The sequence below is a fragment of the Rattus norvegicus genome, chromosome X (assembly GCF_021556685.1).
Source record: "Rattus norvegicus strain SHRSP/BbbUtx chromosome X, alternate assembly SHRSP_T2T, whole genome shotgun sequence".
Classification (NCBI taxonomy): domain Eukaryota; kingdom Metazoa; phylum Chordata; class Mammalia; order Rodentia; family Muridae; genus Rattus; species Rattus norvegicus.
This window is the reverse complement of record NC_141554.1, coordinates 72932041-72958528: the sequence shown is the minus strand read 5'-3', so window position 1 is coordinate 72958528 and position 26488 is coordinate 72932041. Positions and strand designations below refer to the sequence as shown.

At 47.5% G+C, this 26488-nt stretch overlaps 1 protein-coding gene across 1 annotated transcript; it reads right to left on the bottom strand.

The window, feature by feature from the left end:
• Positions 1-25877, bottom strand: Nalf2 (NALCN channel auxiliary factor 2). Its single transcript, NM_001427609.1, has 3 exons — positions 24115-25877; positions 3214-3385; positions 1-2825 (listed from the first exon to the last, which is right to left on the bottom strand). The coding sequence occupies exons 1-3, from the start codon at positions 24970-24972 to the stop codon at positions 2440-2442; spliced, it is 1416 nt and encodes a 471-aa protein (NP_001414538.1). The 5' UTR covers positions 24973-25877; the 3' UTR covers positions 1-2439.
• Positions 25878-26488: the final 611 nt, after the last annotated feature.

Sequence of the window (26488 nt, the reverse complement as noted above, 5' to 3'; positions counted from 1 at the left end):
TCAAGTCTTACCATTTATTTCTTTAAGGGGTTAAACACGAGCAGAGAGGCCTCTGCTCCACAATGCAACAAAACAGAAAGCAGTACACATACGGACACTCTCACTGAAACACGGAGGCAGGTAAAGGAGAAGGCAGAGACAACTGAACCGTAGCTGGGGAAAGGAGGGAAGGATGGGAGACTACTAGGGGACCAGCTTGGAGACTCAGTCATAGGAACGAGTGCAAGAAAGTCCTACTCATGAAGCACAGTGTAGAAAATGGCATAAGAAAGCTGCCCACCTCTGCTGCCTGTGACGGAGGGCAGGGGCAGCTGGGGAGGTGGAGGAAGATCGGGGGTTGGGTCAATGGGGACAGTCAAATGACTGTGAGGTGGAGTGTGGTGCCCCTTTCCCCTGCCACTGGGCAAGGCCTTGGGCTGGTCTGAGCCAGGGGTCTCCTGGGCACTTGGTGAGGGGGAAGAGAGGATGGGAGTCTCCAAGGGTCCATTCCCTGGGACCATATTGTCCCCCTTTGCTTCCCAGTCCTTTATCCCCTCCTGAGAATGCAGGAGTTAGAAGGCAGTACTGGGATCTCTTTGGAGCCCAAGCCCCTGCCTTTCACTTATACATAAGCACATCTGGGAAGGATCCAGCACCTCTTACCCTCCCCAGCTGAAAAAGAGCACTCTAGGGATGGGGTAGTGGCCAGGCCCGAAGTGCTGAGGGCCAAAAGATGGAGGACACAGGGTCCAGGCAGAGGACAGGCTGTGAGATATGAGTAAACTGGCAGAGAAAAGGGCTCCATAGGCTCAAGAAGCTGATTTGGGATCCAACAGTGGCCCCTGGATGAAGGAACCCTTGTCTGCTAGGGAGGGCTTCTATCCATCACAAAGCTGGCAAGGTGCAGCTCCTCCTCCCCTCCCTCCTGTTTCTCTGTAACATTGCTCCAGGACTGTCCTCCCGTATGCATCCTTTTGGTCTCTGAAAGCTTTTGGCCTGTCCCACAAAGAATCTGGTTTCTGTTCTTGTCAGCTTTCATTGGCTTTTAGATGCCAAGGCAATGTGTCCTTCCTTTTCTTTCAGCAGGTCCGTGCAAGCAAGGCCAAAGGCTCCCAAGCCTCATCTCTCACTCATCCCTCTAGCTTAATTACACGAGTTCCTCAGGCAAGGGTTAGCAGCAGCACTTCATCTCCAGTCAGAGTCCTCTTGCCAGTCTCTGAACTTTGTCCAGCAAGGGCAAGGGGTGGCTAGAGAAAGGGACCTGCTAAAGGGTGAGGAGAAGTCTAGCTGTCCCTCAGTGGGACAATAGGCCACAAGGTCAGGGATGGGAAGGGATGAATACTCTTTGGTAGGCTGGGGATGGACACAGGACAGGGTAGGGGAGGCTCATCTCTGGAGAGCTCTGGGGCAACACCACCAGTTCTCCTTCATGGAGGCCTGAGCTAGGACAAGATGAGGGAGTGTAGGGACCCAGGCCAGGCCTGACACACTTGGGCTCAAGTCCCTCCTCCCTGTGGAGATTGGTAATGAAAGGTCTGTGGCCACAAGGCCAAGATTTCCAGGGCAACAGCAGCCCTAGGGAGTGTGTGCACCTTCTGTAAGATATGGCCCTCCAGACAGCGGCAGTCCAACCATTTGCCCTCAACCTTCTGGACTCTTTCCCCAGGGATCTCTTTATGCACCTCCTTCTGATTTTGGAGGCCGCTCTTGAACCTGCCTCAATACTAATCACCCACCTCCCAAAGGCCAGGTATCGTCAGTATAGCCATCTCTTGGGGCTTTCTGTCCACCTCTCCCCTTTCTTCTTCCCTTCCCTATCTTTCTTCTCTTTTACCACTCATTCCATATCCAGTTGCAATCCCTCATTGCCTAGGGTGGCGGGGGGGCAGCCTAACTGGGGCACCTTCCTAGCTGTCACACTGTGTGCCTCATCCTGTGACAGCTCCACACTCAGGGTGCGCTGAAGTGGCAGGAGGGCAACCACACTGTCTGCCGTCACCTGTAGGGATATGGGCAGGAGGGAATTAAGGATCTTGGCAACGGAAGGAATGTGGAGGGGGGAGAACTACTCCCCTCTGTGCCCCCCAACATTCCCTGTAGGGCTGAGGCTGGGTAAGCAGCCTCCTTCCCTGGGGTCAGGGCTCTTGGCAGGAGTGGGCAACTCCAGCCCCTCCCCCCTTTTTATAACTAAGCCCCATAGGTGGGGCTTGTGAGGGGACACCTACTGCTCCTACCTTTTTCTCCTGGGTGAGTTTTACAGCTCCTTGGGGGCCCTCTGGCCATTTTGTTGGAGCTGCTTTTAGGGCAGGGGTGGATTGGGGACAATATCTGGTCCCCCACTTCTCCCCCCACCCCCACCTGATACTACACCTCCTGTGGGAGGTGCTTCCTTCCCCCAGCCTAGAACAGGGCTGGGGCTGATGTCAGTATGTGGTGGAGGTTTGTCCTCCCTCCCTGTTGTCACTCTTCCTGGGTCAGCCCCTCCTCTAGGGCAGGCAGTGTCTCCAGCCCCAGTCCCCCACCACCCTGGCTGCTGGAGAAGGACACTACGGTATGGAGGAGCATAAGAACAAGGACACAGAGCCGGATCCTGCTGGGGCTGAGGCGGGAGCCCCCAGAGACCGGCAGCAGGGAGGGCTTGTTGCTGACACGGCTTGGGGGTTCATGGCGGGGATGGTAGTGGTGGTACTGTTGGTGGTAGTGGTGAAAATAGGAGTGGTGGAATTGCTGGTGGTGGGTTTTAGGGGGCTCAGAGTCCTTGAACTTCTTCTTCTCCGACTCACAAGAGACCCACTGCACGTCACAGCACTTGGTTTCCGGCCGCTTTGGTGAAGTATCGATCAATCCTGCCAACGGATAAGGAAGGTGTGGGGGGGGGGTCAGTGCTTTAGGGGTCTGATGGCTCTACCTTACCTGGAAAGGGGATGCATTGGGTAACCCTACTCAGGAGACTCTCCCCACCAGCTCTCACATCCTCTGCTCTAGTTCCTTTCTTCCAAAGACATCACTTTCTCCAGGGTAACTTGTGGCTCGGCATATTCTGAGTAGATATGCACACACTGGTCTTTTGGTTCTCTTCCATTTGGCCCTATCCCACCCAAACAGGGGACCTGATTGCCAGCTCCTTTGCCACTGACCTCCCGATTTAGCCTGTCTTCCTTAGATGTCTTTCCTGTCCCCATACCCCTAACCTCTTTCATCTCCCGCCTCTTCCCCAGTGCCCTGACATTTTACCTGTGCAGATAAAACCAGGGAGGCCTCCGTACACCATTTCTTCATTGTCAGGGAGGATGAAGGGGCACCGGGTCTGCACCTCCAAGCAGTATTGCTTGCAGGGCACCCAGTGCTCGCATTCCTGCTGGGTCACACTGAAGTATTCTGAGCACAGCCAGGCCTTGTAGACAGCCTGTGGAGGCAAGGAAACAGTGTCAGCCGGTGTGCCATGTGTGACAGGATTTCCTGTGTCTCTCTATGGAGCCAAGCCAACTTAACCCCAGCATTTGGAGGAGGCCTTCTCAGAGGTGTCTACATCTCCCATCTCAAAGCTAGGGCTTTTGAGTTCTCTAACCTACCATCATCCAAGATCTAGAATTGTTGGTCAAAAATCACAAAATTAATCCTATGTCAGAATGGAAGGAACTTTACCAATCATTTCATCCAACTCTATCATTTTACACATGGCTCAAAGAGGTGTTTTGACTCCTCAGAGATTACTGATATGCAATGAAGCAAATCTCAGTTCCATTCAACTTGATAAACGTTTCCTTTGTTGATGGCGCTGAGCTTCTAAGTTCAAGAAGAGGAGAATAATTCATGTGCTACCTCAAGAAGGAGATGAGAATAATTCATGCTCTAGCTTATTGGACTGTTGTGGATTAAATAGCATGGCACATATGAAAATGTTTTGTGAACTCTAAAGGGCAATACAAATATGAGGGCTTATCTTTAATAAAAACTGGAATCTGCCTTACAGGCACCACATGTGTCTTTGAGCTCTTCTTAATCCAGGCTCTATCTTGTTGGCTTCAGCCCTGGTATGGAACAGACATCTCGGACAGTGCTGCTGTACTGCCTTTTGGAATCTTTCTTTGTGTCTTCACTTCACCAGTATCCTTTCTTTCCTTCATTTAGCCCACCGCCACCCCAGCAGTGGTTCTAGTGAGAAAGTTCCCTTGCTCCATACCTTATCTCTCCTTGAGTCTACAGTTTCTCAGAAAAACTGAGTCACTTAGGGACAGATAATTCTTTGTTGTAGGGGTTGTGCTGTGCATTGTTGGATACTGAGTAGCATCCGTGGCCTCCATGCATTAGATACCAATAGCAATGTCTCCTCTCCCACATTATGACATGAAAAGAATGTCTCCAGTCCAATGCCCCCTGGGAGAAGCCAAAGTCACACCTTTGTGCACTCCACCAGAATCCCTCACCTGGATGGCAGATGCTTCCCACCTCGACTTTTGCATGAGAATAAGCATGGTCTCAAGCTGTTATCAAATTACATTACTCCCTTGTTTCAAACTCTTAGATGCATTTTGACCAAAAGCCTAATGTTTAAGCACAGACTTCAAAGCCCTGCACAACTCTGCCTATCTTTTTCCAACCTCATTTCCCATTTCTCTTCAAGCTCATCATGCTGCATGAAACAGAGGTTTTCTTTCTTTTTCTTCAATGTGCCCTACTTCTTTCTACCTCCGGGCCTTGGCACATGTGACCACCTGGCCTGGAATGTTCTTCACCCCACCTTTGTTATAAATGGGTCCTTCTGCCGAGAGTGTCTCTTTCACTACTCTCATTAGGGGACACATCCCCCACTTATCCTTAACTGTTTCTTCACCACAGATGCTACTTTGTCTGCATCCTTGTTTTCATTTCTGTCAGCTCCACTAAGCTGTGAACTGCATATAAGCTCATGGACTTCTCTATTAACCACTGTTCTTTCAATACAATATACATCTTAAAAATCTTATGATTGAATGTATATGGAGATAGATCCCTTCTCTCATGAAAATTCCAGTTTCGCGAGTAGACTTAACTTGAATTTATGACATTTATTCCATAGGAAGGACAGAATTATGGTTCATTAGGGTTAATAGTAGACTGAGAAAACTTTCAATGATGAGATAGCAGTTGAATTTGGGTGCTATGGATGTGATTCAATTAGTAGAGCCCTTGTATTATTGCATTTATGAAGTCTAGGTTTAATCCCTAGCACGCCATGAGCTAGGTGTGGTGGTTCACACTTTAAATTCTATCCTCTATTCAATCCCTAGCACTGTAAAACTGGGTATGCTTGTAATCCCTGCATTTGGGAGCTGGAGACCAAAGGATCAAGAGTTCAAAGTTATCTTTGTCTACATAGTGAATTTATGGCCAGCCAAAGGTACATGAACTCCTGTCTCAAACAAACAAACAAACAAACAAAAAACCCCAGCAACATTGGCTTAAGCAAGGATTTTTATAGATAGGATACATCAATGAGGCAACAGTTTAAGCAAAAATGTAGAGATAAACGAGTACGCATAGACTAAGAGAAAAGAGGGGCTTCGTGCGGATGGCAAGGAAAGGGGACTAAACTCTTGTTCATGGCATTTGAGTGCCTTCTATGTTGTGACCATGATGACAGGGCCCCACTGAACATCTTTGCATACATGGTAAAACCCCCATCTTCAGTTTTATTTGTAACAATTCCCAAGGGTGAGACAGCTAAGATGAAACGTATAAATAAAGGAAGGATAATGGGGTCAAAGAAGGGTGGGTGGGAAAGAACAGGCTAAGGGAGGAGGCGGGCAAAGTAAGCTGGAGAGGTAGAAGAGGGTGGTAAGGGTGCATAAGGGGGTAAGAGGAAGCTGCAGTGTATAGGTAGTAAAAGAGAAATTGTGTAAGGAAATCAAATGCAGAGTATATAGGGTGATGAAGAAAGAATAAGAAAAGATAAGAACAAGAGAACATGAACATGGATAAACATGGACAGGAGTAAATGAGAAAGATGCACACTGAAAGGAGGATCAAAGATTAGACAGAGGGGAGGAGATGCAGGAGTGAGGCAGAAAAGAAGGTAAAATCTCAAGAGCCAAGGACCTTAGCACCTAAGAGCCCCCTCCATACTCTGGGCCTTTAAGTGCCAAGATGTGTCTCTGTCCATAGCTACAAATGCCATTTTTACAGCATGGACCAAGAACCCATGCCACTCTGTCCCCAAACTGTGTAATCAGCCCCCTACTCTGTGGTCATCAATAGAACTGGGACTCACCGGGCCCTGAGAGAGTCTCCTTAGCTCTTTCAGTTCCGTGTTCCTGCTTCTAGAGGAGGAGTCCCCAGTGACATTCCTGCTCTCTTCACAGGCATTTGCAATTAGCCCAGTAACAAAGTATAGAGTCTGGGCACTCCCTTCATCTGAGAGGTGGGGGAGGGAGAAGGGGTGGCCTGACAGTAGGAGTATGGCCTTTCTCCTTAATTAGCCGACCCCCCTTCAGTCCCCACACCCCCAGTTGGAGTCACCATGGCAACAAGTGGGTGAGCAGATTGCCTGGGGAGGACACCAGGCCTGTGGGTGGTGAGGCAGGAACAGGCAAGAAGCTAATGAGGGGAATAGAAGCAGAAGAGCCGCAGTGAGCTCAGAGGTAATCTAATTCCTAAGCCCCACAGCTGGCCAGCTGAGCCACTGCTGGCCCATATGCTTTAAGGTGGCCTGGGGCCTGTTTCAAGTGATAGTATGGATCATAGTGTTACCACCTGGCAATAAGCCCACCTTCGGCTCTGAAGCTCTGTTTAGCTTGTCCTCTCTCATCAGTGTGGTAACTGTGGCAGGAGGCCTAGGCACTCTTCTGGAGACAGAGAAGGGGCTAGGAGGGCTTGCTGGAAGTGAACATTAGAAGAAGGGGGGAGTGTCTTAGAACCAGGAAAAGGAGGTTTAGAGACCTGTGGAGATCTTTTGCTCTCAGATTTTTAGCTCTGGCTACATTCCAGGACCCACTAGGGAGTTTAAAAAAAAAAACCAAACCTGTCTGGTTCACATGACACTCAGACCAAAAAGGCAGAATCTCTGCAGGCAGAATTCCACACATCTGCAGTTGGGAAATGTCCTCAGGCAACGTTCAGCATGCAACCAGGGTTGAGAATATCAATTTTACCATTATATAGATGGGGAAACTGAGGCCTAAAAGGGGTGAAGAATTTGAGTATAACCTTGTAAATATTGGCAGAGAAAGGAACTGGAAACCTGGTTTCATAATTCCAGCTCCAAGTTTCTTCTTATTGAAAACCCTGTGAGAAAAGAAATCCTAAAGCTAGGGGCCAGATACCAGGGGCCTGGATAAGAGGAGTGCTGAGAAGAATACAGTCTATTCGACAGTTCCAGAATCTTTGAACTCAAGCCCTGTCAGAAAAGCTCTTTCCATTATTCCCTGGCCTCTGAGTGGAACCATCCTAGATCCCTGAGGGAGCAGGAATGGCGAATAGGAGGTGGCAGGGAAACCTTGAACTACCAGTGTCCTCCTTTCCCCACCTCAGTAGGGCCACCACAGGTCTCAATCAAGTTCTGGCTGCTATAGCCCAGTTGCTATGGGAACTGGGAGGGGAAGGAAACAGGGAATAACTAGAGGGAACACCAATTAACCCAAAAAGGAAGCTAGGAAGGCTGTCTCACCCCTCCTCCCAGCTGAGCAACAGAAACACCCCTCAAACAGGAGGGGTGAGACAAAAGGGATCCCCTCCCCTCCTGGGCTCTGCAATTGTTAATTTAGGGAGGACTGGGAATGACCCAACCTTCCTCATCCTCAGCTTATTGGCTTATAGCCCTGGCCAGGGCATTTTAGTCCTACATTCCTATAGAAAGAAATGTGTGGCTTCATTGAGGGCTATGTAAATGCACAGTCACACCCCAAAGTCAGGACTTGGAGCCTGAAGGTTCAGAGAGAGAGAGAGAGAGAGCCATTGGCAGCTCCTAGGTTTGGGACTGGAAAACCCCCCAAGAGGAAAGCTTTAGTTATTTTCCAACCAGGAAGCAAGTAGTTTCCTTCCTGATTTTTAACTCACTTCTCTCCCTAGGGTTTGTTTCCCCATTCAAATCGTCCCTATAGACCCTTTCTTCATGGCTGCTTATCTTCTTAATGTACCCATAGGACCCCTGGCCAGGAGCCTCAGCTGCAGTGCTTGTGGAAGCAAAGGGGTCTATATACAACTTACCAACCTAACCCTAGTTTTTATTCATAGGGAAACTTAGGTTCACAGGAAGGGAATATCTTGACTGAGTTGGAGATGTAAGAGGCACCTTGGCAACTAACTTGCCTTCTTTCCCAGCATCTATCGCAATCCTCAAATGATGTGAGGTACTCTCCTGGGCAGGAGAAAGTGCTCTTTTTCTACCCTGGGCTCCAACAGTTGGATCAGAACAGAGTAAGGTCAGCATCAGGACATGACTGTAATTCTGCAGATAGCAATAGTCTGCTGGCATTGGTAAAGTCAGATTAGAGGCATTACAGGGCAAGTGACAGGGCTCTATGAGCAATAGCTATCTTACTTCTTAGTATGAGCAGTGATGGGTCAAAGTGGCCTGGTCTGGCCTAATAGAAAGAGGCAGAAGATGGCTGGAGACGTGGGTGCAAACCTAAAGCTAGTCTAGACCAGAGGGTCCTCCTATGTCCAAGCCTCCTAGACCATCTGCTCAAAGGCTAGATATGCTCAATCTGGCCAAGGGTAGACTAATGGAGAAGTAGTATCCACAATCCGGGGACAGTTCTGAAGGAGCCTAAATGATAGATGCCAAATGAGACGAGCAGAGGAGGTAAATTCGTAACTCTTCCAGAATGGAACACACTAAATACCTGAGTGCCTGGCTCTGTGTTAGGAACTACAGATAAAGGGGATGGAAAAGACAAGGCTCATGTCTTGAGCAAGGAAAACGACCATGTGAAACAACAGTATGAACTTCAGTGTGAAGTCACATGTACTTGGCACCTTGGTAGAATGAAGGTAAGAAAGATTGACTGTTTTCCAGGCTGAAGGACAGAAAACATTTTGCATGTGGGAAAAATTTAAGTTAGGGCTTGCAAAAAAGGGGGGTGGATAGAAGCTCAGTAGGTGAAATAGAGAGAGAAGAAAGTACTCTTCAAGCAAAGGAATCAGCAGGCATAATAACCTGGAAGTAGGAACTAATGATGGACTCAGACAATGTGGGTAGTTCAGTGTAATTAGAGGGTGTGAGCAGGAGGTTTTGAAGGAGCGTGTGCTGTGCAGGAAGTATATGACCGTATCATCATGCTTTAGATATGGGAAGGAACTAGGGTTCTTCTTAGAGGCAACGAGCTGTTTTTAAATGTGTTTACTATCATGTTTATTTATTCACTCTACATCCCATTCTCTGTCCCCTCCTGGTCACCTTCCCCACAATCCTTCCCCTATCACCCCCTCCCCTTCTCCTCTGAGAGGGTGGGGGCCCCTGGGTATCCCCACCCACCTCCCCCACCCATCCACCCTGGCACTTCAAGTCTCTTCACGGTTAGGAGTATCATCTCCACTGCAAAGGAGAGCTTTTCATAACTGCTTATTTAGAGATGAGTGGTGCAGGTCTGTAATACCTGCTATGTGGTAGGTTGAGGCAAGAGTATTACAAATTTGAGCCAGTCTGGGCAATTTAGTGTGACTCTGTCTTGGGTTTGGGGAGAGATGGCTTTATCACTTTTGTGACTAATTTTTCAGGGTCTGTCTGCAAGTGTGGAGGATAGAGTGTTAGTACTAAGACTTGGAGATGAGCTAGATTGTTGAAACAATTTGAATGAGATGGTATGAAGGCCTCAACTAAGGTTGTAGTTTTTTTTTTTTTCCGGAGCTGGGGACCGAACCCAGGGCCTTGCGCTTCCTAGGTAAGCGCTCTACCACTGAGCTAAATCCCCAGCCCCATGCAGTTTTTTAAATTTGAGAGTAGAAAAATAATATGAGTATTGAAATAATTTGAAGGTAATAATGGATAAATATATTGTATGAGAGTAGGAACCTCTCCTAACACTAAGGGTAGCAATAGTACCCACTTGACTAATACACACTAAATGAATGAATGTTAAGATATAATAGTAAGGGGCACGGGTGTGCATTCATGTGTGTGTGTGTGTGTGTGTGTGTGTCTGTGTGTCTGTGTGTGTGTGTGTGTCTGTGTGTGTGTGTGAGTGTGTGTATGACTTTTGGTTCACAATGGTTATGCAGAAGATCCAATAAAATTTAAAATTTTCTTGCCTGAGTGGGGCAAAATGAGAGGAAGGAGTGGATGTGAGAAAAGATGTTAATGAGGTAGAGCCAACAGGATTATGTATAGAGGTGGAAAAGAGTCAAAACAGAGGGTTCTAGGATCACTACTAGACTTCCAGCTTGGGTGTTAAGATGAATACCAATTCCATATTATTTTTTAATTTGTTATTGTTGGTTTTTTTTTTGAGACAGGGTCTCATGTAGCCCATGCTGTGCTCAAACTCACTATGTAGCCAAGGTTGGCCTCGAAGTCTTCTGATCTTCTTCCCTCTACTTCCTAACTTCTAGGATCCAAGGCATATGCCACCACTCCTAGCTAGTGTCATTTATTAAGGAAAGAAATATGGGGAAGGGTGTGTCTGAGGATAAAGACAAATTCAACTGGGGTCATGTTGACTTTAAGGTATATGTGGATCTGCTAGATGGAAATGTCAAGGATGCAGATGGACTATTGGCCTCAGCTCTAAAGAAGGATCTGAACCTGATAGAGTAGTGCATGCCAATAATCCTAGCCCTTAGGAGACAGAACAAGGGGGAATTGCTACAAGTTCAAGCTAGCCTTGTCTGCATGATGAATTTCAGGAAGATCTGAGCTATGATAGACTCTTTCTCAAAAAAATCAACTAAAAGCATAATAAAAACATAAAGGTCTTCAAGTCATGGGGAGTTAAGGGGCTTAGTCATTAGGAACATAGTAGGACTATCTTTTCCTCTTCAAAGTTAGGCATGGTCATTGATATGACTTAAAGTGATACGGTTTACTTCTGAGGAGCCCCTTTAAGGGCTGGCATATGTTTTGTCATATTCTTTCTTCTGCTTCTAACTGTGGAAACAAATTTAAGATAGATCCCTATATAGTGATCATTATGAAGAGATGTCTTATCCCTGTGGACCTGTCTTGGATATGAATCATGGCAAGAAATAATCCTCTGTTGTGTTAAGCCTCTGATATTTTGCGGTTACTTGTTATGACAGTGTAACCTGGCTCACTCTAGGCAATAAAGCGATACAGAAGCCAAGGGAGGAGACAAAGGGCTCAACAGTAGATTCCTAAGAAAACACTAACTGAATTGAAGTGCAGGTGGAGGAAAGAAATGAGATGAAGATGAATGAATGAGTGGTCTAAGAAATGGGCGGAGAGCTAGGGGTGTAACTCAGAGGTAGAACATTTGCCCAGCATGCACCAGGCCCTGTGGCAAACCTCTAGAGCAATTAGAGGATAAAAGGAGGAAAATGGCAGTCTGAAAATTAAGAGAGGAGAGAATATCAAAGATCAGGAGGAGGGGACAGTCAGCAGATAGGGTTTAGGTAGTTACGAACACATGGGTTTGGGTAATTAAGACACAGTCTCCCCACAGTGAGAACAGTTTCAGCGGAACAGCAGGGAAAGAAACGAGACTGCAGTAATTTGAAAAGGGAATGCAAGCAAAGGGTAGAGGTACGTATGTGTACACAAAGCTTCCAAGAAGTCAAACACCCCAAGGTTTTCCACCTACTTCAATGGATGTAGTTTTTAGTTCCCTGTTGTTCCCAGTCACAAAAGCCCGCTTTTTGTTTTGTTTTGTTTTGTTTTGTTTTGTTTTATGCAACTGAGCACAGTCCCCAAATACAGGTTTATTGTCACAAAGTGAAGAAGAGCCTTCATCCCTCCTGTCCTAGAAACTGTTTCTGTTAATGTAGCCTGAGATACCATTTGCTCTCTAGGGGGCTATATCTTATTCTTCAGCTAACCCATTGCAAATGGAGAGGGGGAAGTTTGCTTCAAGTGTAGGACCAAAGAGGTGGCCTGATTCAAAGTCCCAGGATGGAGTTCAAGCTTTCCAAACACCTTTGCACAAATTGACTATGGCTGAGACTCTAGGCTCTTTGAGGACAGAGATCATTGTATCTTACTTAGATGTGCATTCTTTTCAGCGTTCACAGGGTCTCTTGATACAGATTGGAAGATGTATGCACAAGAAGGTATTTGCCAAGCACTTGAGAACCAGGTTCTCAGCAGCTAACCCAGATTGAACAATATGAAGCACTTTCCAAAGAGAAGAAAAAATGAAAATAATGGCTTATAAATATATCCTCATGGACTTTTACAGTGAATGAAGAAATTGGTGAGATGTTAGCAAATTTTCAAAGAAAACCCAGTAAAGGGGAAATGAGAGGCCATTGTTAACTCCCAGAAAGCAAGTTGACCAAGGAATAAAATGTTAATCACACAGTCTTACATTGCTAGATGTAAACAATAGTTATAAAATTAACAATGTAAATAAGTTAAACTGTTAGAACCAGAAATTTGGATATGCCAATGTTGGATGAAGGGAGGGGAAGTGTGTGTGCACTTATGGTGCTACCCATAGTAAGAAAGGTAAATCTTCCTCTAACCAGACTTTTTAAAAAGTCAATAAATATTTGAAACTGAAAAAAAGCAATAGCATATTGATGTGCCATTTAGACATGTGAAGGTAAATATTAGCAAAACAAACAAAAAATGAAAAACAGTCAGAAGAATCCGATGTATTTAACACTTGAGTGAGCTCAAGGGTGAGAAATAGAGCTACTGTTTCAACAAAAGCATATATATATATATATATATATATATATATATACATATATATACATATATATATATGGTGGACTTTTGTCCTCTTATATGTGAACGTGCACCTAGAAAAATCAAGTATCAGCAATATTGGCATTTGATAGTGTGGTGGCAAAATCAGAAGCAACCAGGAAAGTCCCAAGTGTTTAACTCTGAAGACTAAAACCGGGGACAAGTGGAGGCATAAGCATGTGCATATGTGTAACATGAACGTAACTGTAAATTATGAATATGAATTACTTTGATAAGATGGAAAATAAATAGAAGCTCATCTGCAGTCAGGAACATAATAAACAACAAAACAAAACATCTGACACTTGATATGACCAACTTTGCCAGAGTCAGTCCATATGGTCTTGCCCCAGAGGCCCTGGATCAGCTAATCCATCACCAGTGTCTGGGCTACAGGCTCCATCCAGGTGCACTTAACAAACCAAAAGAGCAAACATGGAGTCAGTCTTATAGACAAAGAGAGAAGCTAAGATGGGAGGAGAGAATCTTCCAGGTCTTTTCTGCACAGTGGTTGTGCTGGTCACCACAGGAAAGACTTTATTGTGACATGGGAAACTGCAGCTTCTTTTGAGTTGCACACACTTCTCTCTACATGGTACAGTTGTTTTTAGAGGAAGCCATCGTCAGTCATTACTTAGATCATTGAAAAACAAAACCAGCTCCCTTCGGCTGCCTCACCTTCCTCCTCTAAGTAGATGACAGGCTGGGATGAACAGAGACCTGATCAAAGGTAACTACAGCTTTTCTTTGGTCATAATGTGAATCAAGGGCTTTGGGAGTCCTCTCATTTCCTACCTCCTACCTCGCCCACCTAAAAAGGTCTTTATGCACTTACTAAAATATCTCCAATTCCCACCCCCACCCTAGACACTTTAACCCCTCTTCAAAACACTACCTTTTCCTCCTCCTCAGCAACCCACCTCAGTGTTGAGAATTTCAATTGGGTATTAAGCAATCATTTGGACTAAACACATCTAATTAAGATGAGAAAATAGCTACCATTTATTAAGTGCTTACTATATGCCAGACTCTATTCTAAGCATTTAATCCTGACATTTATTAACTCATTGATTCCCCATAATCACCCCCTAAGGGAGATACAAATCTTTACAGATAAGGACAGAGAGGACCAAAGAGTTTGAATAACTAATCCGAGGCTTATAGCCAATAATAATCGTAATGGTGGTTAGCATTTCTTGAGCACCTTCTACCACAAACACATTATCAGAAATCAGGATGATTTATGTCCGTCAAGCCTCATAATGACCCCATTTCTTAGTTTCAAAGGTGAAAAAAGTGGGGTTCCAAGTGAGATAAAGGATATATTGAAGGCTGCAAGATGGCTCAACAGTAAGGATGCTTGCCTCCAAGCCTGATGACCTGAGTTCATCCACCATCCACTTTATGGAAGAAAACGGATTCCCAGATGTTGCCCCCATGTACTATTGCATGTGCAACCCCCATAGACAAAAATACATGTCTTAAAATGTAAAAAATGTAATGCAATGACTGTCACAATAACTCTTCTACACAGAGGACAGATTTCAACGTAGAATCTGAAGTCAGGATTACCTGTATATGATATATGTATATGTATATGTGTGTGTATTCACATATAATATAATATATAATATGAATATAATATGTAATATATGGACATTGAGCTTTAGTGCCCAAGTTCTTATATACCAACCCCACTTCTCTGGGGACAGTCCCTTCAGTTTACCACCACTACCAAACCGGGTTACTCAAACAAATTTCTTTTTGGTGTAATTTCAGGCCAAGTTGAGGAGAGAGTTCTAGGCTTGAATAGAGAAGAATGATTTTTCCAAAATCAGTCATTTCACCCAGAAGTAGAGTTTGCCTTACAAGTGGGTGCGCTGGAAAGAACATTTGGATTCTAGACGCTACAAATGATCATTTTTATTCCCTTATCAAAGCACTCTGTTCAGATTGGAGATGTAGTTGAATGGTAACACTAGCACAGGTTGAGTAGTAGTGCTGCATGGCATCACATAATTGCCAGCTTCAACTCTATGAGCTGGATGGCTCCAACTCATTTGACTCCTCAGAGACTGTCGTGTTCACTGCAAAATGGGGACAAGTATGTATACACGTCACAGGGTAGGTGTAAGGATTAAGACAGGTAAAAGTTCCGACACAACTTGGATAGCACCCTTCCTTCTCATTCTCTCCTTTCTGCTCTAAGATCCAGACTTGCAAGCTTTGCAAGTCTGCCAGAAATGTGATCAGAAAAGGCGAACAACATTAATCCATATAAAGGGGAACAAACAAAGCATCAGTAAAAACAGAAAGCATGAACTAACAATTCACAAACAAGCCCTGCAAATGGCTTATAAACAATAAAAACAAATGTCTGACCAAAGGAATGTCAATGAGAAGCTAAGGCTAGATCATTTTTCAAGTAAATTAGCCTCACATTTTTGTTGCGAGTATAAACGATAATAATCTAGTAATTTGAAAGAGATTTAGCAACGTATGCCAGTAGCATTAAAAAGGTTAATACTGTGATTCTGTAAGTCTAGTTCCAAACTTCATTCTATAGAATGCATGTTTATGCTTCCATTTGTATGCAAAACAAAGGAAGAGTCATTTTGTGTAGATGTTTATGTAAGCTTACAGAGAAGAGAATACACACAAAATTGTTAACATCCAGAACCTTAGGGCAGTGGAACTAGAGAAGACTGAACAGGATTATTAACATTCTCCTTATAAATCTTCATATTGTTAGATTTGATAAAATAAGCATGTATCATTTGTGATTCAAAAAAACTCAGCAAAGTGCAGGTATAAGGAAGAATGACTGAGATAGCCTTTATGAATAAAAAAGATAGATCTGATATAAATTTAAGAACAAAGATAGTCACCATGGGATTATTTATAATAGTAAAAAGTTGGCAGTCGCCTAAATATCTAACAGGACATAGCCTGTTAAATCACTTACGTAACCTGTGACAGAATATCATATACTCATCAAGGATGGAGCTTATGAATTTTTAAGTATATGGAAAGGTACTCAGAGTACAAGCAAGTTAAAAAGACCTATAATAAATCATTAGGAAACCATGTATTTGCATCAGCACGGGTATTATCATCAAAAGAACCCAGAAAATAACAAGTGTTAACAAAGATGTAGAGATTTGGAGCCTTGCTCAGTTCATTGCTGGTACGTATGCAAAATGGTCCAGAATGCAAAATGTAAGAATGGACTGTAACGTGCCACAGCTGCTGTAGAGAATTGAGAGGCAATTACTCAAAAGGTTAAATGTAAGCTGGACACAAAGGTGCCTGCCTGTAATATCAGCACTTGAGGCTGAGGTAGGTGGAGCCTGAGTAGTCTAGGCTACATAGTAAAACCCTCTCTACAAACAAACAAGCTAATAACGTTTCAGCAGGGAATTCTCGTATGACCGAGTGATTCCTTTCCTAAATACACAAAGAAGTGAAAACACGTACTCAAACAAATATCGGTAGAACAGGCTTCAGAGCAACATTGTTCACAATAGCCAAATGTAGAATAGTTCAAACATCTACTAAGAAAATAATGGATAAACAAAATGTGGCATTTGCACACAATGGAATGCTATTCAGCCATAACATTCCATAAATGAAATGCTGAAGTATGTTAAAACTTTGATGAACCTTAAGAGAATCATATTATATGTCATACATATAACATATATAATATAAAATATAATAAGCCACACAAAATGACAAATAATGTCTGACTCCGCTTCCTTGTGTTATCTAGAACAATTAAGTTAAAAGAGATAGAAAGTAGAGTGCTGGTTGCCAGGGGAAAGCGTGAAGGGGAAATGGAGAATTATTGTTTAACAGGTAGAAAATTTCTGTTTGGGAGGATGAAAATGTTTTAAAAATAGTAATGAAATAGAAATGTACCCAATGCCTCTGAATTATACACTTAAAATGCAAGTTCTGTATACTTCATGATAATGAAAAAAAACCCCAAATGTCTCTAGTTCCCTTTTACATATTATATTTCTAGTTTCTAAAAGTTCTCAAAGGCCATATTCTTTAATAATCAAGGAAAATATTTTTAAAAAGATTTTGAGCCTATAGCAATTTTCAAGAATTAACTTGCGCACTGACCGTACAGCCATACTTCATCATTCACAAATAAGCTGGGTAGACATGCTATCTGCTTCAAACCAAGGAAGATTGGAAAACAACTGTAACATTTCACACCTCCAACATGCTCTTCTCTCAGACAGAATGTTATGGGCTGCCTCTTCCTTTCTGTTTCTAAAGAGAAGACCAGACATCTAAGACTGAGGACTCAACAAAATCCTGGCATGGAAACTGGACATGCAGGCCTTATCTGACTTTTATATGACAAGATTGCAGTGCATTTGTTTTTCCTTTTGGTTCTGTCAGCTACCATTGTGTGCTGCAGGTGGGTTGGGGCTCAGGCAGACATTAGGCCTGTATAGGGCACCTTTCTGTTTTCTGCCCTGGGTGATACTTTCAGTATATTGGAGTTGAGAAGATAACAGAAATACCCTTTCTCAAGACAACTGGAACTCAACTCTTCTTTTCTAAGCCTGAAGAAAAGGAAAGAGCAACCCTCTTCTTTCCATTTTCCTGTCTCTGTCCCAAAAGGATACCTCAGTGATTGTCACTGCATCTTTCTTTAAATCAAAATTTATTTACTATTTTTGAGAATTTGCTACATATATTCTATATTTACCTCATTTTCTCCTTCTTTCCCCTTATAACTCCTCCCTATGTCACCTCCTGCTCAAATTCATGACTTCTTTAATTATTATTGTCACATACATATATTCGCACAAAGAAATCTGCTAAGTTCATTTAATGTTGTTAGGTTTAAGTGTTTAAGGCTGAGCGCTTGGGATTGGATAACCTACCATGAAGAACTATAAGACGTTAGTGGCTGCCAAGGGAGGGAGAATCTATCACTAGATCTCAAGGGCAAGAAACATGTATCTTGAACAAAGAGGATGCTGGCGAGTCCTCCCTCTGAATCTTAGCCACTCCAGAGGTTTCTCTAAGTTTCCAATAGACACAGTAGAGCCTTCCTCCTAGCCAGCCTAACTTTTCACCAGTCTATCCATAGTCACCAAGGAGGTTATTGCCTCCAACATCTGGCAGAGAATATTAACATCTTCTATACATCTGTGCATTGGGAAAGAACAAAGGCAGGTTTGCACCCCAAGCTCCCTGCCCTATGCAACTTTGGGAAGTCATTTCCTCTTGCTGAACCTCAACTGTTACATTTGTAAAGTGGGGATAATAATGGTGCTTTCCTGCTAGGATCATAGACAAGATTGAGTTCATGGATGTATATAACCCCCCCAACACACACATATACCTCCTAGATACTCAAAAGCTTGTATTTTATTTTAATTTTTTTTACTTCCTTTTCTTATCCCTTTCTTCTTTCAAGCCAACTGGACTCTCTTTTGGCCCAGAAGCTTGTGGCTCAGATTCCAGGTCCCATTTCCAGAATCCATTTGAGCAAGAGCTTTGGCTATGTCAACTCTTCTCCTTCTGTAGTAACTCATTCTCAGTCACCCCCCCCCCCAAGCCTAACCCACTTGGTGCCCTTGCTCTTCCCTCTAAAATCCTACCATCCTCTTATGCCCATTGACAAAAGTCTGGTTTATTATTCTTCACATAGATTCTGACCTGTACACCCGTAACCACAGGAATTCAGACAGAGCCTTTTTCCAGAGTCCTACTTGACCATTGTTGGAGAACTGTGTTTGTGGGCTTGCAGATTGTACAGTCACCAGAAGAAAAGGTGGCTCCTAGCATTCAACACATACCTGCAGCTGGCATGTCACATGCCTGAGAGGAGCGAAGGTCCAGTTAGTTCCAATCTGCAGACACACACCACAGGTAAACAGTCTTGGAACACAGGGATCACAGAACTGCCCTGAGAGAAGTTTTTCAAAGACAACCCCTGACCCTGAGTCTTAGGTATTGGCCTACATCCCCAACCACACACAAAAGAGTGAGTGTGTGTACTCTCTCCCTGAGGTACTAATGTCTGCAGAAGGTACCCACTTCTCTTTCCACACCCTCACCTCTACCATGCTCAGTAGACACTTTCAAACAGAGCAATAATGGATGGAAGGTTTCTGGGCTCCTTTCCTCCCTCTTAACTCTCCCAATCCCACCTTCAGGAGATACCAATACATCCTTTCTAGAGGTTCCTGTTGCTATGGTGACTATGGTAGTCAGGCCACCGGCTTGTGGTAAGGATCGGAAGTAGCCCCAAAGACTGGGGGAAGGGGTAAAAGAAGAGAAGATCAAAAGATGAAAGAAAATCAAGGCATGAAGAGAGATATGGATGAGGGAGGCGAAGTGTGAGTATCCTGTGAGGGGGCATAGAGGTGTCAAAAGCAAGGAGTATAGTACCAAGGAGGTGAGGCAGGAAAGGCAGAGAAGGTGTGACATCTGCAGTAAAGCTGGGGAGGGTTGGTAAGCTGGAGGCAGATGGGAGAGTGGCATGGGAACATTCAACCATTGAAGAGGAACAAAGTGGCACAGGAAGTAATCAGGCCAGGAAGATTAGAAGTTTGGGGAGGAGCAGAGGTGTGTAAATACATAACTGAGGGTTAGAGAGTAAGGTACAGGATGTGCTTTGGGAAGGGTCTATGGTGATAAAACACTGTCTAGTTGGTGCTCCTTGAAAGATGGATGGGGATGTTGCTCACGGACTACAATGGAGAGAGAACATGGGAGTTGGAGGAGCAGGAGTGGGTAAGGATATAGGTCAAGGATCTAGAGAGGTATATTTCAGCAAGTGACTGCTTTGCCACTCTGAGCTTTACTTCATATATCCTTGTCCTAGCTGTAAGCATTGCCTCTCCTTTGTGCCAACTCTTGGATTCCAGGGCACTGATCTTTCCTAGAACAACACTTACACAGTCCTTAGTGATGAGATGAACTGCTATGGATCGGGAGGTCCCTCCCCCAGGGTCAGCTTTGCTGTGATTCCCAGGAGGCTGCTTATTGCTAGCTTGCCCCTTCCTCTGCCTCCAAACAGGGGCCAGGACCCCCTTTCTAGCTTTTATGGGTTTGGGGCCAGAGAGCACATCTGAGTGACAACAAGAACTACTATTCAACTTGGGACTCTTGAAGCCTCTGGCTCTTAGTAGCCGTCATCTCCAGTGTTAGCCCGAGAGTCCTGTTCGGCAGGAAAGCTGTGGCAGGTGGGAGGAGAGAAGGCAGTGAGGCAGAAACAGCTGCCAGCCAGAGTGGAGGAAGAGCAGGGCTCCAGTAGGTATGAGCAGAAGGCAAGGTACTGTTTCTAGCAGCCCTCATCCTCTCCCTGTGTGACGATGTTGAGGCCAAACTTCCTTCCCTAGCCTCTCCCCTCCAATGCTGCTGCTGAAGGATTGAAGCAGACCCTGGAGGTCACTTGCTTCAGTTCCTTCCTCCATGCAAATACAGTCCTAGAGTCATTTCCATGCCATTTTCACCCAGCAGTCCATTTGTCTTAGGCCAAACACTTCCTGGGGACAGGAGCTCTGAAGCAGTCTGTTCCTTCTTTGCAAAGAAAAGCTGGAGGGAGAACCTCTGATGTGCTAAGCCTTGATGCTGTAGCCGACTTCTCATTACTACTGAATTCATAGGGCTTTCTCTGATGAATGAGCCCCATTTGACAGAGTAAAAAAGTGAGCCTCAGAGACGTGGAGTTCGTAGGTTCAAGGTCACACTGCTATGAAGTTACAAATTTAGAATGCAGGACTTTCTGTAAAGTCCCTTGAAGCCAATCAAAACACGCATGTTTTATACAAGAACAACCCTTTTTGAAGTGTGAAATCTGAGGCCATATTTTCCTGAGTCTCCTCTTCTCCAAGTCAAACTCCTTTAACTCTCTCCAGGGAATTTAGGTTCCAGCCTCCTTCTCCACCTCATCAGTTGATTGGTCCCAGCATCAAACCTGCAGGCTGCCAGGTGGGTGCCAGACAGTCTGGAGCGGATCGGCACTATCCCATCCTTCTGGGAACTAGCTTAATCAGTGCAGCTAATGGCTACTGCAAGAGCTGACAATGGCCCTCCTCTTGGGCCTCTTGGCCATAGAGGAATAGCTGTGAGAAAAGAAGTCAGAGTTTGCTCTCATGCCCTCATTCTCCTCACCCCGAGTGTTCTGAATTGAGAGGAAGAAAGAGGCAGAGGTGGGAAAGGCAGTCAGCAGCAGACCAGGGCATGGCAAGATTAGGGAGGGGATTTAATTGTCTGGTATCCCTGGGCATGGCTAAGGGTGGGGGAGGGAGAGAGGGAGGGAGGGGAAGGGAGAGGGAGAGGGAGAGAGTGAGTGTTGGGGGGATGGTCACACGGAACTAAGGGAAGGATGGGGTGTGGCCCTCGGACCTAGAAGAGGCCAGTATGGGGATGGGCACTGGCCCGAGTTAGCTACATCTCTCTGCTATGCGAGAGGAAGTCAGTCGCACATTAAGAAAATGTTGCAGCTGGTACTAAATTGGGAGGTGTCACAGGCAGCAGTGAGGACAGGTATGATTCCTGGGGCCCTGTGTAGCCCAAAACAGGGGCAGACATCTCAGAGGCAGAGAACAGGGTTTCTAGGGCCATACCAGAAGAATCTGATTTAGGCACTTAGCACAAGGACCCTGGGGATAGGGGGTCACCTGGCTCTAGAACCCGGCCCCAGAGTTGGTATTCAGACAAAGGAAAAAAAACTCATCTTAGCATAGGACTTCAGGGTCTCACTTAAGAGGATTCTGGGTATGGGATATTATCTGCAACAGGATCCTACTTGGGGTAGGGGCTAGGCAGGGGAGTTCTGAGCTCACAGGGAGGAGGCTTAATATAGGTAAAGAAGGTCTGTGACAAGGTTGGGTGGGTGATTGAGGAGGCAGGGTGTCAAGGAGAAGGGGCTCAGGACTACCTTTCTCTTTCATGGCATCAGGAAACTAGATTAAAGGCCAAACTGAGATTTGGGCCTCAGTTGAAGGAGAAAGCTTTGGAAGAGATAGAAAACACAAGAGGAGAACTGAGGAGCTGGTACCCCCCTTCTGCAGGCATAAGATGGTAAGAACAGGAGAGCTCTCTTGCTGCTGGAGAGAGACAAGGAGACAGGAGAAAGGGCCTGGGGTACTTGAAAGAAGGCCATGGCAAAAAGCAAGGGTTTAACATGAGGACACTGAGCTGGAATTCCTGCTCATTGCTGAGGGTAAATTTTATTACCCATCTGTACCTCAGTTCCCTTATCCACAAGATGGAGGTAATCTAGACAATTGTGCTCTCACAACATACACAGACAACCGAAACCCCTAAATATTCATTTATACCAGGTGGTAAAGTCTTACTACAAAATGCTACTAGTCATGCATTCCCACTTCAATCTCACTGTGGCAGGGCAAGGATATTTTTCCTGTTTTACAAACGAGGAAACGAAAGCTTAGAGGAGGCAAAGAAACATGCCTGAGAGCAAACTGCTAACAAGCCCTCAACAGATGAGATAAGACCTCCAGAATCGGAGAGAACCTCTGCCTTTCCTGACATCAAACCGCTTGGTATCAGCAATCAATGTAAGGGATTTAGTGTGGGTCAGAAGGAGCTTTGATCCAACTATAACATGGAGAAAACCCCCACAGAAAAGTTGTGCCATGGCTTTCATTCATTCTGGAGATCGACAAAAGAACAGTTTGTGGCCATGGGCTTGGAGAGGGGACCATGAAATATAGATATCCTTTATTCTGTCTGCTAGGGGACCTCTGCTTTCACTGAGGACATGCGTCCGTGGCAGGCAATTAGAGTGTGTATCTCTACCTCAGTATGACAAAATGTGTCTTTCTTCATGTGATTGCATGTCTCTGACACCACAGGGAGATACATGTGACATGGCGCCTGCTTCCACAGCACTGTTTATGAAAGTGGCAACGCCTTGGTTCCTCAGTATGACTTTGTCCAGGGTATCGCTAGCCGTGCATGGCTGTATATGTTTGTCTCTCTGTCTGTACACCTTTAAGAAGTGGAATATCTCATTTGGTAGTGTGAGTGAGGCAGTGAGTCAGCTGAGGCTGAGTGAGGCGGGAGGAGACTGCTAGGTTACGAGAATAGGAAAAGGGAGAAGGAGAAAGTGAAGTCAGGATGGAGGAGCTACTCCTTGCCTCCCCAGTCCTCCAGCCCAAATCCCAAGGGGCCCACGGAGAGCAGCAGAACCTTGCAGAAGTCCACAGGAGCAATGCTTGCTGCAAAGAGGCACTTGCTGCCCTTTCTCAAAGCCTTGAAAGGAGCTGTTCCACACTAGGAGGCAACTGCCTCACTCTCCAGCTGATGGCCCCCAGCTCCAGAATGTGTGAGACCTCCGTGGGCTCATCCTCACTTGACCTTTTGACCTTGCTGTTCTTTCTTTCCCCAAAGCAGGCCACCTGGCCAGGCAGGAAAGACATGAAAGTGGATTGAGGCCCCAAATGTGTGTAGCCCCACCTACTTATTATACAGAGCAGCCCTACTGAGGGTCAAGACATTTCTTAACTCTCAATCCTTTCCTAGGCAGGTCCCTTTTACAGTTACCTACTCTCTGATTTCCTCTAGATGCCCATCCCTAGCAGCCAGAATGCCAGGTTTCCCACCCTGGAGCACTGTGAGTTTTGTAACCAACCTTCCATGGCCCTTCCAAGAGCTGATAAGCCCTGTTTCCCCAGCCTTCTTCCCTCAGAAGACAGAAGCCTACAGGTTCCCTCCTTAAGAGAAGACAGGCATCCCTGGGCTCCCCTGCCTAGGATCTGGCCAGCTATCTCAGGTCATATAAGGTCAACAGTGTGGTTGGTGTACCCTGTCACCAGGCGTGGCCTGGCCTTTCATCAGTTGGCAGTAACAAAAGGATGAGAATTAGGTAGTCAAATATTCTTCCTTCTGCCTTTTGAACATTCCTCCCCACCCCAATCCTTCCACAGCCAGTCCCAGGACTGATTCTAGTCCAGGAGTGGGGTTCAGAGCCAACCAGAAGGCTGGAGAACACAGACTCTCCTGCTACCACTTTGCCAGCCCAGGGCCCCACTTCCCCTCACGCAGGAAGCAGTGCACCAGGAGGCTCTAGCCCTAAAATGTTCGAACCTTAAACTCATAGAAGTTGACCTGAATCTCTTTAGCTCTCTCTCTAGGGACGGGTTCAGGGTGACACAGTACTAGACTGGGAATGGTGGGAGCCATAGGGCAGATGGAGAGGAAGACCTTTATTTTTTCCTGGCCCCACTGACACAGAAACTACCTCTGGCGAGGCAGCTATTGTGGCTTGGGTCACCAATCCCTACCTTGCAGCCTTTCGTGCAGGACCGGATAGAGTACTCTTCTGCCTGTAAGTATTTATGCAGCACGAGGTCGAACTCGTCATATTTTTCCTGAGCATGTCGGTCCAGTCGCTGGTATGCCTCTATGCAATTGCTACATGCCTCCCAGGTCCCGGAGCCCGGGCTGGCCACTACAGCCAGTAGATCCCCCAGCAGGGTGTCCAGACTGCAGTCCAGGCTGTCGGGGCGGTCCATGCCAAGCAGCAAGTCCCAGACTGTGTAGGTGTCACAAAAGGAGAGAGTGAAGTTCCGAAAGTGGCCTTTGAGCAAGTTTTTTTTGGCGGAGGGGAACTCCGGGGCACGGGAAGGGGAGTCAGGGGGCCGCAGAGGGGGAGCCGGGGTGGTCGGTTCAAAAAGTCTCTGCAAAGATTCCAATTTGGTGCAAGCTGCGTCCAGCCCGGTGGGCTCTGGGACGCCGTCGCAGACCGGCCCGGAGCCGGCTGCAGGGGCGGCTTTGGTCAGGTTGCTGTATCGCGGGCCGCAGGTGCCCGAGGACGCGCTGGGCTCGCCGGGCGACGGCGGTGGCAGTGGCAACACCGCGCGACGAGGCACCGGCTGCCGCTCGCGGCCGGCCCCCCAGGGTGGCCGCATGGCGCTGCTCAGCTCCCTGGCCCGGGGCCGGGCCCCCGCGCACAGCCACAGATGGTCAGTGAGCAGCACGGTGAAGAAGAGCAGGGACGCCAGGGACAGTCGCCATCGCTGCGCCCGCTCCGAATCGGCGCAAGGTTTGTCGCTCTGCCTGGGAGCCCAGCAGCAGCAGCAGCAGCAGATAGTCAGCGCGGCGGCGTCTTTCCCGGGCCACATCCAAGCGCCCCTGAACATATTTCAGGGGGGTCCGGGCTGGAGGGAGTAGTCAGGCGCGAGGCCGGACGGCCGTCTCGGGAAGGCGGGCTGCGCACCGCACCGCGCTCCTCAGCGCCGTCCAGGCTCTACCTCGGGGGCTGCATGGCTAGACAGGCCGGCCGGCCCGGGGCCCCGCTCAGGCCAGAGTGGCGGGGCGCTCTCGGGCCGTCCCCGCGCCCCTCCCGCGCTCCCCTGCTGGCAGCCGGGGCGCCGCCGCCCGGCCCGCTAGGCGCAGCCCGGCGTCCCGGCGGGGGGCGGTGCGGGGCACTGGGGCGGTGGCGGCTGCGGCGGCGGCGCCGCACTCCTCATAGTGTCGGGCCCCTCAGCTGCCCTGGGCTCCGCGCCACTTCACTCCGCGCCCCCGGCCCCCTGGCTCGTACTCTGCTCCGTCCGTCCGTCTCGGCTCAGCGCGGCTCTGCGCCCCTCAGCGCCGCCGTGCGGGCCCCGCCGCGCTCCGCTCTGCTCCCCTCGCCCGCGCCGCTCCTCTCCCGCCCGTCTGCCCGCTGCCCGCTGCCCGCTCCGTGCAGCTCCCCGCCTTGCTCGTGCCCTCCTAGGCCGGCCGGCCGGTCCGCCGCCGGCCCTTCGGGCTTTCCTCGCGCTCTGGCAGTCCGCCGGGGCTGGTCCCGGGCCGGCTCCGCTCTGGCTCCGCACCCGCGGCTCCCGGAGTTCCGGCTCGGGCGGGCCACCTGGCTCCCCGCAGCGCCACAGACGCCGGACGCGGACGCCCGGCTTTACTTAGTGCGCCTCTCGCTTCCGCCTCTGCTTCGCACCGCTGTGGCAGCCGCCCAAAGGCATGGCCCCGTGGCTCCCGCTGGCCATGCCCCCTCAGTCTGTCGCCATCTTCCGCTGTGCGGAGAACACCTTGAGAGCCCGTGTGCGAGTGTGTTTGGGGGGGAGCAGGGCGGAGAAAGAGGCACCGGGAGGAGGAGGGAGCGGGACTGGGGCCCCGACTGCGCCTGCGCCTCAGGACTCCCCCCTCCCCAACCCCAGCCCCCGCCGGCCGCAGCCTGTGCTGTTTGGGGATGTTTCCAGTCCACCCCCAACTCCATTCACTTCGGCGCCTCCGTTCATCCGACCGCTCCCGGTGTGCACACGCCACACGCAGAGTCCCAGGCCTGGCGCTCCCCCTCCCCCACCAAGCCGCTGCCCGCCTCCCTCCCCAGGACCGCCCCTCGCTTCCCCCTAGGGCTAAGGGACTTCTGAGGGTGGTTCTAAGAAGCAGGGGGCATCTCCTTAGGTTCTTGCTACCTCTCTGGGTAGCCGTGCCCTCGTCCTCAGGACCAGGGGACACTAAAGCCGGTTGCGGATAGGACCGGTCCAGAGTCCCTAACTCTGTTAACGCTCTCACTGTCCTGCCTGAGGCCAAGGCTGCCCCTGGTGCTGAAGGACAGCTCCCAGTTTAGCTGCAGAAGGGGACTGAGCTAGGAGTGCGTCCTGAAGGAGGCAAGACAGTGCACTAAGACCGGTAGTAGTGGTGGGGTGTCGTTTTTTTGCC